This window comes from Micropterus salmoides, unplaced genomic scaffold, assembly GCF_014851395.1.
Source record: "Micropterus salmoides isolate LMB-PRFRI ecotype aquatic unplaced genomic scaffold, ASM1485139v1 Ms_hic_scaffold_1, whole genome shotgun sequence".
Classification (NCBI taxonomy): domain Eukaryota; kingdom Metazoa; phylum Chordata; class Actinopteri; order Centrarchiformes; family Centrarchidae; genus Micropterus; species Micropterus salmoides.
The window spans coordinates 44846579-44864408 of record NW_024040040.1 but is presented as its reverse complement, the minus strand read 5'-3'; the positions used below and the strand labels follow the sequence as shown (position 1 = coordinate 44864408).

Genomic DNA, 17830 nt, shown 5'->3' with positions numbered 1-17830 from the left:
TATCGTTTCAGTAGTTATAGAAAGAAGTTCTCCATACATCTTTTGGGCAGTTTAAGTTTATTGCCTCAAAAGTTTTGCCTAGCAGTCTTTTAATGTGTGTAAGGAAAAATAAATCTCTCTTTGGACCATTTATACAGACAGCAGACTTTTGTCCTTTCCAGTCAAAATGATATAAAGTGATCATAGGTATTGGGTTCATGGAAATCTCTCATAACAATAATTAACTTTTTTTGAGATTTGTTCTTTAGCCGAAATGATTAGTCGTTTGCCAGGAAAAAAAAAAGGCAAATATTTTTTAATTTCAAGAAAAACAGATAAATAACAAACATTCCCCCAGTCCCAGCTTTTCAAGGATGATTCTTATCATTTTAAACTGTACATCTCTGGGTTTTGCACTGTTATTTTTCTGACATTTAATTAACTGAATTGAGAAAATAATCCTCAGATTAGGGAGGTCGTAGCTATTGTTTTTTCATTACTTTATATCTGGTGTTTTTTTATGTCGTAAAATATCCGTGCTTTAAAAATGCATTATAAATAACATTTCTTATTATTTATATCACCAGTAATGATGCATTTCCCTTTGTTGTGCAGTTGGATCTCGGTACTGACCAACAGTAAGGAGGAGGCGTTGAACATGGCGTTTCGTGGCGAGCAGAGCAGCGGAGGCGAGGACGGTTTAGAGGATCTGACTAAAGCCATCATAGAAGATGTGCTGCGCATGCCAGGCAACGAAGTCTGCTGCGACTGCGGAGCTGCAGGTGTGTACCACTGCTGTTGGTGTGTCCAGAGAGGCTCCAGTGTATATATATATATCCTCTTCCTGTTTTGTGCTTAGTCAACTCTCACCTTGATATGGGAAAAGACAAACACCTTTGCTTCAGCATTTTCTGATTTAACTGTGGGCAAATGTTTTATTGAAAGCCAATCTTGATTTCTTTTCAATGTCTCAGCTGCCCTGCACTCAGTGTCCTTCAGTTAGATGGTAACTAAACAAGCTACGCTGCAAATCCCCCTGCAGCCTTCAAAAGAACAATGTGTGTGTGTGTGTGTGTGTGTGTGTGTGTGCGCGCGCGCGCGCGTGTTTGTGCATGTGCATTGTTCGCATTCAGGACACAACTCGATCCTGATCCTCCCCCGCATTAGGAACCAAAGACTCAGCATTCAGGAGACATTCAGGCCCTCTGACACTTAACACACACTTAAACACACACACACACACACTGACTCTCCTCTGTCAACACAAACACACACAGAGCACATCATTGAACTGACGGGAGGACTTTATGCTCCAAGGAAGAAAAAAAACATTTCTACGCTTTGAGAAACAACACCATTACATCACGTTGTTACATAAGTCACACACGCTCGGTCGACCCCTGCAATCTGCAGAGAGGGGAGGTAATTTGTCATGTCTATACTCCAGGTTTCAGTAGTAACTCCAGATGTGGTTTATAGATTTGAGGCTTTTCCCTGACTGGGTTTCCTTCCCTCAACGTACAAAATTAGCATCACAGTTGAAAGGTCACCTCTTCGTTCCCTCTGGTCTGAGTAGAAGGAAGACAGCTCCATCTTACTTGATATTCTCAAAGGATCTCCATCTATAAGACGCAGCTTTACCATTAAGCAGCTATAGAGGTCACCGCGCATCAAGTCACCATGTTTAACATGCACTCTGTGACCTATCACCAGCTCGCATCTGTTCATTGTGTTGTGAAAATGTGTGTCTGTGTATGACTCATTGGTTTTTGTGCTGCCTCCGACATTTCCACCGGTGCCTGCCTGGTGTTCACACATCAGATTCAGACAGAACAGCATCCCCGGACTCGCAGCATCCGTGAACGCACAGCCAAGCTGTTTGTTAAAAGCTTGCTAAAATCTCCCCGGATGCATCAGAACATCAGAGGGCGCTGCTAGCTCTGCTACATCTCAGCGTACTTGTGCCGTTTGCTTTGCAGTAGGTTATGCAATGGCCTCTGTCTCCCTCCTGCAGTATGATGTGACTGTGGTCACTGTTCGTGCCTACCGACAGTCCTCTAGTGGTCTTCGTTGATTTATAAATAAAATCAATAAATAAACTTTGGTTTAAGCATCTACTTCATTTAATATCAAGGTCCACTTATAAAAACGCACCCGTCTCATCTGCTGAAATCATGTTTTTATCAGGTGACTTCATTTTGTCATGATGCAGGATTACATCCTGAGTAGGTGCAGCCACAAATGTATAAAATGTTTGACCTGACGAAGCTCCATCTGGGATCGAAACACTGTCCACTTAGTTAATGTGTGGTTTGTGAGTCAGTGTTGCGGATGTTACTCTTATTCACCGATGACGTAAGATTACAAAATGGAGCTGCAGCAGAAATTAAATGCCACAGCCGCTTATAGAGGCCATAAATCTGTCCTGTTTGCTCAAATGAAAATCTGGTGTGGGATTTGTATACGCCTCTGTCTACTGTGGAGGGGCAAATTGTTATTTGATAAAACATAATCTATCCATGGAGAACAAAAAAATTGTTTCTGCTGATAAACCTTGCATTTCCGAACCTGTTTTGTTTCATTCCCACAGAAAACCGACCAGGTTTAGAAATCTCGTTAGGATACACACAGCACAGTTATAAAGGTGTTTTATAGCAGAAACTCTTTCAGCTATCTTTAAACATTGGTGTCAGTGGTTGTGGTGTTAGTCCCTCACAAGAGTAAGAGTAATAGCTTCTGCTAGGACTCAACATTTTTCTCCAAAGTTTTACAATCACACAGGAATAAATCAACTGTGGAGATGCCAAAAAAACAATTTCTCTACTGACAGAACCTTTAAAGGACTAAAATACACACCGCACAAAACCGATTTTCAGTAATTGTCAGGACTGATGCTTTTTACTGCTGAAAAATCTCTTTTCAAACTACTACTACTTTAGTTGATAGTGACAGTAGAGATTGGGACGACATATGTTTAGTTAAGGCTTCAATTTGGAGCATATGTCCAAATTATAATAGTTTTACTGGACCTACACCATCTTGCCCATCCACTCGTACCATTAACACAAATTTTGTATTTATAGATCCTAAGTGGCTGTCCACCAACCTGGGGATCCTGACCTGCATCGAATGCTCCGGCATCCACCGAGAGATGGGCGTCCACATCTCCCGCATCCAGTCCATGGAGCTTGACAAGCTAGGGACCTCAGAGCTCTTGGTGAGTCAGAGAAACCGAGTGAATAAATAGCTATTCTGAGGCAGCAGTGCACGCCCTTCACTATTTTCATCACTGGTGAAATATTAGAAATAATGAAAGAGTAGTTGAAACACATGAGGGAGCAGAATTTGATCGCTAAAGCAGCAGCGGAGACACATGTGCTCATCTGTCTCTGAGAACACGCGAATGCTGTTCTGCTTGTCAACATTATTGTGATCTGAAGCTGGCTTTTTGTTCTTCCTCCCACAGCTGGCCAAGAATGTAGGGAACAGTAGTTTCAATGAGATAATGGAGGGAAACTTGTCTTCCCCTTCACCAAAGCCCACTCCATCCAGTGACATGTGAGTACTCTCTGAGCAAAACGCTGAAAACTAGATTTGTTTAGTATCCAAACAGCTGACTGGGTTCCTCTTCTCCTCCACAGGACGGTGAGGAAAGAGTTCATCAACGCTAAATATGTGGACCACAAGTATGCGAGGAAGACGTGCACGTCTGCGGCAGCTAAAATGATCGAGCTGTTAGAGGCGGTTCAGTCCAGGGATCTGCTGTCCCTCATTCAGGTCTACGCAGAGGGGGTGGAACTTATGGAGCCGCTCCCAGAGCTGGGGCAGGTGAGTCCTCTAAATGTTCACCCAAAACAAAAAAAACACATTTACACACTCACCACTAGTGGTATCTAGTCATGCAGATCATTTTGGTTTTATTTGTTTATTAATCGTTTCTGAGATTTCTGCCTTCTTTCCAAATTAACAACAAACTTGTTGGCAAACCGTTGTTTATTTACACATCCAGCAGTCAGCGGAGCAGCATTACAATTCATTTGGAGTCGTGTTTCTGTCAGCCTGATGACTGATAAAGCCGAAGTGAGCTGCAGATAATTCTCTGTAGGTTCATTATTATTATAAAAAAATTGATTATAGCCGCTTTAGATTTAGTTTTCATGGGAACTACTTGTGTAATGAAAACTGTTGACAGTGAGGTCTGGGAATCTTAACCTAACTAGAGCCCAAATTACTTGTCAATTAATCAATTAATCAATTCGTCAGTCCGATTTGTCAAAAAGTGATCAGCATATTTCAGCACAAATACCAAAGATTTGCTGCTTCCAGGTTCTCATATTATGAAATTTAAGTTAACTCTGGTGGGTAACTGAATATTTTCGGGTTTTGAACTGTTGATTCGACAAAACAAGCAGTTTGAATAAGTGAGTTTGGGTTTTGGGTAATTATGCTGCGTAATAATCGATTAATTAATAAAATAATTAGCGGATTGATGGATAATTGTTAGAAAAATATTTGTTAGTTGTAGCCCTAATCGTAAATATCCATTTCATTGTTTCTAGATGTAGATATTCTATTGAATATTTAAAATGTGAACTTTAAATGCTTTTGGCAGCATGAATGAGATTTTGTTCACCTCCATGCTTTAAGAGTGGCAGCATTCATGTTTAAAAGGAGAAAGGGTAAAATTCTCGGTACATAAAGCCTGAACCATCTGCATGCCTTGATACCACTAGGGGCACATTGTGTTTGGTGTTTTGGGTGAACTGGCCCTTTAAAATGTTTGTATTTGTAACTTGATTTGGGGGCTCATTTGACTAAGATGCGTATGATGTCAAATCAACATTGTTGGTTAGTATGTTACCTGCAATCTTTGCACACCTCCCATAACCTCCTCCTACATGACTGGTGAATTCCTATCACGCACCCTGATGTCATATTAGACTAGAAGTATCCCTCTCAGAGCTCTAGCATCTTACTGCAGTGGTTCATCCTCATGTGAGGTTTACACCCAGCAGGACGACCAACGCTGACACATTTCTACCAGCTGGTGAATTATTTGGCGAGTTAAAGTGGGTGTAACAGTTGGAAAATATTGAGTCATCCGGATAACTTCTCCAGCAGGTGGTGTCACACGGCAACCTCCACCACATCGCAGGGCATCGTCTTCATATTCACCCAGATGACGACATCCGTGGCAGCATAATTCATGTTTTATTCTGCGGCTCAGCGTGTTCTCTCGCTGCTTCGTCGCCTTTTGCACTGCTGGTTTAGGGCACAAATGAAAGTTAAATAACAAGCGGTAGATGGTGAAGATGCTGCACCGTAAACAACACGGGTGATTAGACTTAATCTGACATAAATGGGTCAAGGTTTTATAACACAGACATGTTCTCTAATGAAAAAAAAGTGTACAGTGCAGCAGCAGAATAAAAGAGGATATAATCTGGTGACAGAGGGAGCTGTTGCTGTCTTCGCTGTGAAGTCTGACTCACCGATATCTGATCTGCTGTTGTCAGTACATCTGAATGGCTGCAGACAGCGCAGTGACATCCCCTCTCCAAGCCTACACAGCACAACAGGGATGCGTGACTAAATACAGCCTTTAGTCTACCCTATAGATGCCAAGATGCCACAAAAATACAGCACATATATTCCCCACTTCCATCTTTTATCCCCACCTTTAATGTTGCATCTCAAGAAAACCACATCCAGATCTTGTTTTAATTCACAGAGACAGAGGAAATTACTGCGCGACTCAAATGCTAAAATGGAAAAATCTTGGCTGAAATATTATTTTTAGGAGCCATTTTGTTTACTGCAGCTTGTTTTAATGCTGAAAGAGACACAGAGAGGGAGAGAATACAGAATGGATGCTGCCCAAGATTGTCTCACTGTGTCTTTGCTGTGTTTGATGGCCCCCTGCAGGAAGCTGGAGAGACAGCACTGCACTACTCTGTACGGACTGCTGACCAGACCTCGCTGCACTTAGTGGACTTCCTGGTGCAGAACAGGTAAAAAAAAAATAAAAAAGTAATTTTCATTACAAAGTTAGAAAAGCAATTTTTAAGTGTGTGAATTTGCTTTGGCTTTTCATGCGAGTCAAACAGCTGTCAAAATGTCTTTAAACACATGAGCGGTTATGTAGTATACAACAGTTTTGTAGAAACACTCAGTATCACATTTGATCTGTCTGTCTGCTGTGAGTCTTCCCTGCTCTGTGCTTCAGTCTGTAGGAAAGCAATGGAAGTGCAGAGGAAAGCTTAGCGCCGCACCGCTCAGATCAGATTCCCACAAGGCAAACAGAAATGGGTCAAGCACTTGTTCTCTGCCTTAATTTATTCCTCTCTTCTTTTTTCAATTGTTTACCCACCACTGCTTCAACTGCACACAGCCTCCGCAAAACAAGTGGGATCCTCTCATTAATTAATAGCTGTGCTCATGCGGTATCATGCATAGCCCTCATTATTTTAAAATTGTCCTCTTGCCCGTTCTGGCAGCTACAAGAGATCTAAAAGGGAGTATTTACCTGCTGTAACAGTGTAGTTGGTGTAGCACAGTAATAGTCAGGTATTATTTTTATTTTTATCTCATTACCCAGATCTAAATGTTGCTGTTCTTATGACTGAGTTAATGACTCACTTCTGCCTTTTAAGGAAAAGACATTTCTGGGTTTTAAAGCCCACAACATCCCACAACTTTGGCAATAACACACTGACCTGCAGCTGCAGGACTGGCTTGTGACCTGTGTCCTGACTATGTGTGTTTTCTCCCAGCGGTAACCTGGATAAGCAGACGGAGTGGGGGAACACGGCCCTGCATTACTGCTGCATGTACGAGAAACCCGAGTGCCTCAAGTTACTCCTGAGGGGCAAGCCGGCTACCGATATCAGTGAGTCACATCCTCTCGTTTAAGTCATCTGTACGCACGTATCGGACTCTAACTGTTGATTGTCCTTCCCGCTCCCTTCAGCCAATCAGAACGGAGAGACGGCGCTGGATGTTGCCAGGCGACTGAGGAACATTCAGTGTGAGGAGGCAGTAAGTACAGGAGCGCCCAGCTGGTGATTTTGAACATCGCAGAGGAATTTAATGGTCTAAAAAAAAATGACTGTATCCCAAACAAACACGTGCAGCTAATTGGACAAATTAAACAAAAGGTTGTGGAGCATAAATTGTGTCTGATTAAACGTGTTGATCAGTTATTGGGCAGATTAATCAGAACACTAGATGGCAGTGAAAGGTCTGTCTCCAGCCTCAGGCAACATTGACAGCAGAGTGGAAATAATTGTTGACATACAGTAAGTTCATTATTAACGCTGAGATGACCAAGCAGACAAAAACATCTATTTTAAATGGAGTTAAAATCTCTAATAAACAAATATATCAGCAAATTTAATAGGTACTTGCTCATACCCAGAAAAGAATAATGACTGAGTTTATGTTGGTTTATTAGCAGCCAATTTTGATGTAACTTCTTTACCTTGCTGCTGTTTTCCATTTGATTGATAATGGTTTGTATTGGTGAAGGATAGTAGCTATTTATCGTGTGTATTTTCCATGGTATTTTCATGTGTTGCTGATGTGTGTGTGTGTGTCAAGCTTGTGCAGGCTGCAGAGGGGAAGTTCAACCCTCACATCCATGTGGAGTACGAGTGGAGCCTCAGACTGGAGGAGATGGACGAGAGCGACGACGACCTCGACGATAAGGTTCGAGCTGCGCATTCCCCTTCTTTTCATTACACCTTATACCATGCAATTGAAACTAATATTGGAAAACTGCTGTCAGTCTGGTGTTCAGATGTGTGAGTGTTCCTCTAGAGCTCCGTGGTTGGATTCTGTAACGTTATGAACAGTTGCTATAAATGTACCTAATGTCTTTTTGTGTAAATCCATCCATCCATCATCAACTGCTTATCCTGCGGGGTGTTGTGATAAATAAAATAAGAAAAAAAACATTATTATTATCATCATTTTCTTTGCCATCAGCATGTTGCTGTTGTTGACTGTAGAAACTAGCCTAAATTTGGCAACTCCTGACTATAACTGAATTTATTTCTTTATTTTTCTTATTTTCCAAAAGCCTTTGTTTGTTTTCTTGGAAACAGTAAAGAATAACTGAGCAACCGGCCAAAGTAAGATGACATGCTTGCAGATACGTTTCCAACAATTTAAAGCATCAGTCCTGCTTTGATGTGAATTCCACAGAATTAAAATGCTGCTTTCTATATTCACAGTTTTGCACTGACTGACCATCATATATGTAGAGAAATAAATTCATGATAGAGGCAAACATACCAATTTATTTTTACAGTAGCCTCAATTCACCACAGTGAAATGTAGCATAAAGTAGTAAATGAGGTAAGTCAAAGGAAAATGGGTACGATGAAAAATAAACACATCCCAGTGAGCAGTTTTGGTAAAAAATTGTCAGACCTGAAGGTTAAAAGTAAATTTGTTTGAGGATTTTGGACGTTGTCTTTTTTGACTATATTTTAATGTGAAAATAGTAATTGAAATGCTGTTGAATATAATGTTTTTTTATATAACTGAGATGTTTTAAAAATGTTCAGTTTTCAACCATATTTAGTTCTAACCTAAACGTCTAGAAATCTTTTGGCTTGCCATTCACCAAATCTGTGTTTGCAGGATTTTGAACAGACAGCACATCACACACCGTGCAAGAGCATTCAATGGTTTCCTTTAACATTGGAATAGATTGACATTTTGGGGAAAAATTTATGTTTTTCTTGCCAAGAGTTAGATGAGATTAATACCACTCTCTTATAAAGCTGTAGCCGGTTAGCTAAGTTTAGCATAAATAAGAGAAAAGGGCTGAAACAGCTAGCCCAACTAGGTAACAAAATTTGTGTATCAGCACCTCTAAAACTATTTTAATTATTTTGTTTAATATGTACAAAAACCAGCAGACTCTATGAGAGTAGTATTGATGTTGAACTATTCCTTTGAAGCATCTGCATGTCAGGTCTGATGCCAGCTCTGCATAATCAGAGAGCAGCGACTTATTCCTAGACTGATGTCGGCTCTGTCTCAGCTGTCTTGTGTCGCTCTCCAGCCCAGTCCCATCAAGAAGGACCGCTCCCCGAGGCCTCAGAGCTTCTGCCACTCCTCCAGCCTCTCCCCGCACGACAAGCTCTCCCTGCCGGGCTTCATTAGCCAAAGGGACAAACAGCAGCGTCTGTCCTACAGCGCCTTCACCAACCAGATGTACAGCGCCTCCACCGACCTCACCTCCTCCCCCGTGGCTGACGGGCCGCCGCTGCCACCTAGGAACCAGGGCAAAGGTCAGACCTGCCTGCTCCAAGTGCTTTTGAGCCTGCATCCATTTTCGGACAACATCCACCCTTTAAACAATCTGTAGCTTATAACTATGACAGTCTGTAAATTTGGGAGATTATGTTCTGCTAATATCTCTTTTGCAAATGTCAGCCTGTAATGCAAATGGTTGTCTCTATGCTTTACTGTGTCTTTACTGTGTCATTACTGTAGAAGGAAGATAGTCTGTGAAACTGAAACTTTATTATGTCTGTTAATGTTTGATTATATCCAGGACAGGATTGGGTGCAGAGAAATGCTTCGTAATTACTTTTCTGGAAAGTTTTTTCTTTGCACTGTCAGACACACACACACACACACACACACACACACACACACACACACACCCTGCGCGGGAATGCAGATAAGTTAAGAGGGCGTGATGCAAGTGTCATTAAGATGGCTTACACAGTAAACCTTAAGGAAAACATGGCTGCAGGAGAGGGCAGGGCAGCAATGGTTAGTCAGACGTGTGAAAGGGAAGCTGGATACACACTTCATCATTAGCTGAGACACAATTTACGCACGGTAAACTGCGGGTGTGCTGTCTCTGCAGTATTAGAGAATTAAAAATAACAGTCCTCCCTCTGTGGAGGGGTTTAAAACACTTCAGTCACACCTTTTAGTACATGGTTGAAAACACCGTAAAAGCTTACACTGCAAAACATCCATCTCAACAAGTCATTTTAATCCATTATTGAGCTTTTAAATCTTATTTTTGTTAAAGTTTCACTTGTTTCTAGTGCAAATTAACATGTTTAATTAACCTTCTGTTAAGTTACTGTTGCTACACCTGTCAAGCACTCTGTCCTCCTGCACATATACAGTTCATAATGATAACGTGGCAGATTAAACACCAAAAACTGTGGTCATTTTCAAAACAAGAACCCTTCAAAAGGATCTTAAATATACACGAGAGCTATATACTTGATAAAATGTTAAAAGACGGAGGCTAAAGCTGCATATCTCAGGAAAACAGTCAATGTAATAGACATGGAAATAATGAAACTGCATTGTTCTTGTGCAGTGTCAAGATTTATTTTCATTATCGATTCATCTGTCGATTAGTTGTCTGGTTCATAAAATGTCAGAAAAGGTGAAAAATGTTGATCAATGTTTCCCAAAGCCCAAGAATCTGTCCTAAAAACGATCAATCAGTTATCAAAATTGCTGGCGATTAATTTTATAGTTGAAAACTAATGAATTAATCGACTAATTGTTGCAGCTCTATACAATACAATATATGACATATGTAATAAATATTACAAATAAAAGTATAAGTTAATAACACTAATAATAAGACATTGCCTCTAGCACAGTGGATGGGCTCGTCCTGAATGAATCTTGTAGTTAGCTTATGCTAATTGACTTAGACATTAGAGCACTCTTTAATCAATTTATTTACAATTTCTTTCTTGTATTTTTAGCTTTGGAAAGATTAAAAAAGACACGACCCAAAAAACTCTTATCTTGCTCTTATTAATTAGAGAAATGCAAAGCTTGACAGGCCTTCTGTGCCTAGTGACAGTAGAAAAACTGTGATTGGACAGTTGCTATCTAGGCGAGATATTTAGCAAACAGTCATTTAGCTCTTGTTGAGCGCAGGACCTCTTCCAGGAACCTTTCAAACAACTCAGAAACCTAACCTGCCTTTCTAGTGGGGAAACCAGGGTCTAAATTTAGTTCCTGACCCACAAAAAGTCCTTGAGTTTTGTTCCTGGAGCGCTTTTTGTTCCTGGGACTTGAAAATGGTCTACTGATATTCTTGAATGATATCAGGAGTAAGTGTTTTTATTTCACTTCATGTTTCATTCATAATTAACAAAGCACTGGAAACAAGTGGAGTTTTGAGATTTGATTTATGCAAAAATAAGATTAAAAGCCTGAATGAGAGGCTAAATGATATACATACATATAGAATTACATGCTAACTCTTCAGAGGCTCCAGATTAGCAGCGCTCTCTCTCAGTGGTTGCTGAAGAGCTCGCCCTTGGGGGGGGGGCCAGCTCCGCACCATTTTCCCTCTTTATTTATTTATTTTTGCTTTTCTTGATAAGATTTCATCTTGTTATTTTCTAGTGTGTGGGAGCAGCTCCTTTTAAGACTGACATACTGTAGATTCTCTCCCACACTCCTCATCTCGCTCTCTTTTCTTTCTCTTTTTTGTTTCTCTATTCTTTCAGCTCCACACTTGGCATTCCTTGGCTCTCATTCGCACTACGCCACACTGGCTGGCACTCGACCATACATCAGTGAATATCCCGTTTTTATGTTCTCCCCTTTACTCGGCTGTGTGCCCCATATACAGTTATCCCTCAGTTGTTTCTTCCTTTACAGCTCACACTCACAGGAGGGTGGTGTGTTTTTTAAATTAACAATGGGACCATGTAGGCAAACTGAGTTTATCATTTCTTGCCTACATGAATTTTTATCTTGCTGGAATCAGGTCCCACCATCCTTGAGCTGTAAATTCTTAACCACAGCTGATTCATCTCTGGCTGAGCTCTCTATTAGCTGCTTTCACCCTACTTTCCTATATATTATATATATACTAGTGAGTGCTTTGGAGTCCCAGTAGACACATTCAGGCATATTCATAAACAAATCCACTGCGTAGACGAATCGAAAATTTACCCAAATCATGATTTTTGCATTCCCTTCCAGACATTTTTGTGTTCTATATTTGTTATACTTGCATTAACGTGTCTCCTCATTTTGTCCTTCAAAACTTTCTTCCTGGCGGAGAAAAACACACCCTTTCCTATATTTTCAGCTCCTCCTCTCCTTTACATTCTCTGGGTTTTGGGGGTTAACAGAATGACTCTTTTTGGGGGGCCTCATCACCTCATGTGTTTTATGTATCGCTCCTCCAGCTCCTCCCCCATCTGGCCCTTCCTCTGCACTCACACCAGGAGGCAGCTCCACCCTGTCCAAGAAGAGGCCTCCGCCCCCACCTCCTGGACACAAACGCACCCTGTCTGACCCACCCAGCCCGCTCTCTCACAGTCCACACAGTAAAGGGGGCTTGACTGGGGGTGAGACTCAAACACACGTGTAAACAGTAGGGCTGGTTTCCCTCGGGCACGGCTCCAGCCTCAAGCTTGGATATTATGATGTCCAAAATCACGGGGTTATTTTAAAAAACATATTTAGAGATTTTGACAAGATAATCTTAACTCAAGGTGCACTTTCTAGCTTCTTCCAAGCACAACTAACTGTGTTGAACTCTCCAAGGTGGGTTAAAATCAAGGGCAACTGGACCTGGTTAAAGATACTCAAAGACGCTTCTTCAATTCTCGCCCTTGATTTTAACCTTCCTTGGATAACTATGATCTGGGTGATAGAGAACCTTCACAGACATGAGCTGAGCTCCATTTGCTGACAAAGAATGAGCTCTTTCTGCAGAGAAACCGTGTAAGAGGACCTTGAGTTAAAACTATTGTAGCAAATGTTGTATGAAAGGTTAAGAATGCATTTACATGCTCAAAAGATTTCTTAGGGGTTGGAGTTGTACAGACTAGTGGATGCCTTTTAATGTCTCTTTAGAAGGTTTGTTGAATGGTATTCAAAGCCTGGCTCAATAAGTGGATATGTGTGTAGGGCTGCAGCTAACAGTTATTTTTATTATGGATTAATTTGATCTAAAAAAAGACACATTTTCAGTTATCTAAAGTCCAAGGTGACAATTTATAGACGTCTGTTGGAAATGATTCAGTATACTTTTACATAACATAAAAGAAGAGCAGCAAATCTGCACACTTCAAAAGCTGGAACCAGAGAATCTGCTTCAAAACATCGAAACGGTCATTTCAGCTCCAGATATGTGTAAATAAAAATATGCAACCAACTTCTCCAATTATGGCTGTTTTACCTAGGCTACTCCTGACAATCTGTACATCTTTAAAATGAGATGATATCAAACTTCCACTCCACATGCTATTTATTTACATGTTTCTAAAATACACAGCCATGCTGGATTAATGTTAATGATATGAAAAACTACTTCTGCATACCATTGCAAGGATTGTTTATGTGCCTGTGAGTATGAAACTCTCAGCTTGACGCTACGTCCAAGTCATATGAAATGGATGCTGAAATAAGAAATCCATCTCGATGGACATCCAAGTAAAAATTGGATGTTACCTTGAATACCATTTAAAAGTCGGAAACTGATGAGTATGGTAACTTCCTGAATGTCCTGAATCAGAAAGGATGCATTTTACTACTTTGAGAAACTACTTATCTAATAAACATTCACAAGTTAAGGTGAGTTCCCCAATAAACTTACTTTCAAACTGCACAAAAAGGCATCCATGAGTTTGTCTTACTCTGGGTTAGTTTAGAAAAAGAGTAGATTAAAAACATTTAGAAGAAAAGTTATCTTGTGACCAGTTGGAGACAAAAGAAGAAAGAAAAACACACCTCATTCATCTTACCTGCAATCTTGTGTCCCTTGTGTGTATAAGGGCGATATTTCTACTGTTGTTCCACTTTTATCATTTGTCCTCTGTGGTGTTTTGTGGAGTCTGTAACACCAAACCGCTAATTACATCATGGCACTTTATTGCACAACCTCAGTTTCCAAATAACACAGGCTCATGGAAAGCTCAGCCAGATGAAGCCTCCCTCATTGTTGGTTTTTTTTTTACCATCACAGCATGTTAATTTATTTCCACATTTATATCAAATTAATCTCTTGGTTAGTGCTCTGTTATGGTGTCAAATAATCTGTTTGTCATCATCAATGTCAATATTTTAGGAAGCGACTCCACCCCTCCTCCTGTCAGCAAGATGTCTCCAGTTTCTAACAAGTTTGAAGGGATTCCTCAGCAGCAAAGGTATCAAAGAAAACCACAGTGAAATTTGAAGCCTAATTGGCCTGAAATTTATTGCATCACTCTGTTTTTATGTACCTTCATCTGAAAATCTTTTCCCAGCACTACTTCGAGCAACACAAAGTCAACACTTGGTCCAAGGGTTCTTCCCAAACTACCTCAAAAAGGTACAGTCCAGTTTTCATCTGAATGTAAGCTGTTTGCATTGAAGGAGTTATTAAGCAACTGTGTGCTGCTCTCTTCAGTGGCATTGCGGAAGATCGACACCATACACCACCCATCTATGGATAAACCCAGCCTTCCTCCAGAGGTTTTCCAGAAGTCCCCGCCGGCAGTCGACACCCCGCAGAAGGTTCCCGTGGCAGACAGGCCTCATCTGGGAGACCTTCCCCCCAAACCGCAGCCGTCTGAACTTCCTCCTAAACCTGGAGAGCTTCCTCCGAAGCCGCAGCTCTCTGACCTCCCTCCTAAACCTCAGCTGGGAGACCTTCCCCCCAAACCCCAGCTCAAAGACCTGCCTCCCAAGCCTCACCTCGCAGACATCCCCCCCAAACCTGGAACGGCCGAGTCCGCTCCCAGGCCCCCTCCTGGAGAGACGGTGCAAAGGCCTCAAACGCAACCTCCACCTCCACCTCAACCTCAACCACAACCTCAGCCACAGCCTCAAGACTCCCCGTCTCCTAATCAGCAAGCAAATATAGGGATTCCCTCCCAACAGGCTGCCGAAGACACCAATGGGACCCCGACAGGAACCGCAGAGACACCGGTGCCCCTCCCGAGGAAGATCAACACGGTATGAACATGCTTTATTTTTTTTGTTTTATCTCGCAACATTTAAAGCTCATCCAGAACTGAGTATAAAAAAATCTTTGCTACTGAACTAGTACTTTGTAGTACAAGTAAATAAACTTGTTTGTTTCAGTGTATTTTTACACACTGATGTGTTCAGATGCATTATAGTCTTTTTCAGCGATTTTTATTAAACTCATGTATAAATATAACTTAGAGCTTGAGCAATACTGATTTTTAGAGGCTGATACCGACCCTGTTCCTAAATAACCCCAGACATGTCTATGACATTTCTGAACTGCATTTTTGTGTTGTATGCTGTTACATTTAACATTTAATATTGGCAGAAAATATTGTCCAGACCAATTAATCAGTCTAGGTCTTCTATAAATATGTTGTTTAAGACCTTTGCATTTACATCATCAGCTCTTTAACATTCAGTTTGTATCATCATCATAATTTTGCTTTTTTTATAGTATAATTTCTCAACCTGGAGGTCACATAGAGAACAGAGACTTAGCACTAAGCTTTTACAGGTGCATCTATATAAATTTGAATATCGTGGAAAAGTTTATTTTCTTCTGTAATTTAATTTAAAAAGTGAAACTTTCATATATCCTGGATTCATACACATAAAGTGAATTTCTTTTTGTTTAATCTTGATGCTCACAGCTTACAGCTCATGGAAATCAAAAGTGCAGTATCTCAAAACTGTTAGAATAAAGAATGTATAATACAGAATTGTCGACCTAATCAACTAATTAACTCAAAACACCTGCAAAGGTTTCCTGAGCCTTTAATGTCTCAGTCTGGCTCTGGTGCTAACAATACACTTGATTTTCTAATTGTTTTAGATGCACCTGTATGTGATTTTCCTGCATTTTTTGGTTGCTTGATGTTTTTTTTATAGGTCTCCTTTTTAAATAAATATTTCTGGACTTGGATTACTAAACCAAATTTTTTTGCTTTTTTTGTGTCTAGGGGAAGAGCAAATGCCGCCGGGTGAAGACGATCTATGACTGTCAGGCTGACAATGATGACGAGCTGACTTTTGTTGAAGGAGAGGTGATCATAGTTACAGGAGAAGAGGACCAGGAGTGGTGGGTGAGTCCAGCTTCACTACGACACTCTGCAGCTCTCTACCTTCCTGATCCATCTCAAATGCACAAAAACACTGGCTAACACTGACTGCTACATGATGCTCCTTTTCTTACTTTACCCTTTATACTTCCAGATCGGGCACGTTGAAGGAGAGCCGGAAAGAAAAGGGGTGTTCCCCATGTCTTTTGTGCACATCCTGAGTGACTGACAGCCAGAAAGACTTGCACTACACCTCTCCCTAAATTGGGAGGTCCTGTAAATAGCTATCAAAACACCCCTTGTCACACGACAAGTGTCCTAAAGGAAAAAAAAAAATCTACAAAGAAGAAACCCAAGAAGGCTCATTTAGTCATGGATGCCTCATCCATGCTGTACAAAGAATGTGTGTATTCTTCCCTTAACCAGTATTATCTTAACCCTATAGCACGGCTGTGACAAAGCCACTCTCAAAACCCTAGCACTTACCTGAAGTCTATGTTTATGCTGTTACTGTGTATATATGTATGTAAATATATATATTTGTGTGTGAGTGTATATACATGTTTTATTGTACAAAACATGTACCATTGCTCTCTCTACCTGTCAGATTAAGCATCAGGGGCGGTAGATTTTGAATTTTATCTGTATTAATTTTTCTGGCCCTGAAGTAATTATCAGCTTATATTTCTGGGGAAAAGGACAAACAAGAAATGGAATGTGAAATAGGTCATGTCACTATTTGTGTCTTGCATCCCTGTTTACCACCATAACTGACTGAAGAGGCAGGAGTCTCCCACTGATCTTCCCGAGATGAAAAGAATTTCATTAAATGTACTCCTTGTTCTTGCTTGCTTTGTGTGTACACGTATTGTTTGTTTTACAGTATAGACACCTGCTGCTACTGTGTGGTGGAATATCAAAGCCTGTGGTTCACTGTAGGTCACTAATTTACTCCTTGTTACACTGTTCACTGTATGAATCTTCTGTGTGTGAACTCAACGCCATCTCCACAGTCCTTTGACCTTTTCTGTGCATGGTGTAACAATGACTGGAATTGAGTGGAGTGCTACATTCAAAGACGCTCACCTCAGGGTTTGAAGAGCCACTATTAATCAAGCAGGACTACACTAAAGGGTATCCTGTTGGTAAAGCCACTATTGATGACAAGTGCGGGAAACTCAAGAGGACATCTTAGCAATAACTTGATTTTCTGACAGGCTAGAAATTTCACATTAACCTGTGTAAAATCTCATAAGCTTGACATTTTTTTAAAAAGGTGAGTCATGTAATATCATTCCATGTTACTGGATTCAGTACATTTCCAGGTTTGCTTGTGAGCCAGAGATGTCTTTTAGAAGTGGACTTTGTAAAAGGCCAGAGAGCCAATGTATTTTCACCCAGTCCTCACTGACTTGCAGTTCTTCCCATGTTAAGGAACAAACCCATCAACCCATTGTATCATTAAAAGTGCTGTACTTCATCACTGAACCTGCTGTTTTTCTTTGTAGAAGTTTTGCGATGTGGTTTCCAGATTTCTTTGTACCTCCCCTTGGAATTTCATAAACTGCATTAGAGGGGAAAGTTCATTTCTAAGCAGCTTACTGAAGTTTCTCAAGATACAGGAATTGAGAAAAGATCATGATCAGATCCACTCATGTTTAAAATAACCAAAGCCAAGCACTGGTGGATTGAAACCAGTACATTTACTCAACTGTACACTTGTGTTCAGCTGTACTTGTAACCCTACTTCTGTATTAAATGTTATGCTATTCTACAGGGAAAGATTTTACTTTGTAGTCCACTACATTTTATAG

At 40.6% G+C, this 17830-nt stretch overlaps 1 protein-coding gene across 3 annotated transcripts in view; it reads left to right on the top strand.

The window, feature by feature from the left end:
• The window catches only part of asap1b (ArfGAP with SH3 domain, ankyrin repeat and PH domain 1b), a 60015-nt gene extending 42511 nt beyond the window's left edge, over positions 1-17504 (top strand). For 2 of the 3 annotated variants that reach the window (XM_038730415.1, XM_038730408.1), the window contains 15 exons: positions 595-761; positions 3063-3196; positions 3446-3537; positions 3621-3807; positions 5905-5990; positions 6753-6868; positions 6950-7017; positions 7579-7686; positions 9053-9281; positions 12186-12347; positions 14072-14150; positions 14250-14314; positions 14393-14940; positions 15918-16040; positions 16171-17504. In XM_038730415.1, the coding sequence (XP_038586343.1) occupies positions 595-761; positions 3063-3196; positions 3446-3537; positions 3621-3807; positions 5905-5990; positions 6753-6868; positions 6950-7017; positions 7579-7686; positions 9053-9281; positions 12186-12347; positions 14072-14150; positions 14250-14314; positions 14393-14940; positions 15918-16040; positions 16171-16245 (2239 nt within the window). In that variant the 3' untranslated portion in view covers positions 16246-17504. Of the gene's footprint in view, positions 1-594; positions 762-3062; positions 3197-3445; positions 3538-3620; positions 3808-5904; positions 5991-6752; positions 6869-6949; positions 7018-7578; positions 7687-9052; positions 9282-11495; positions 11565-12185; positions 12348-14071; positions 14151-14249; positions 14315-14392; positions 14941-15917; positions 16041-16170 lie in introns of all 3 variants that reach the window. The other variant, XM_038730423.1, reaches the window with a different exon arrangement.
• Positions 17505-17830: the final 326 nt, after the last annotated feature.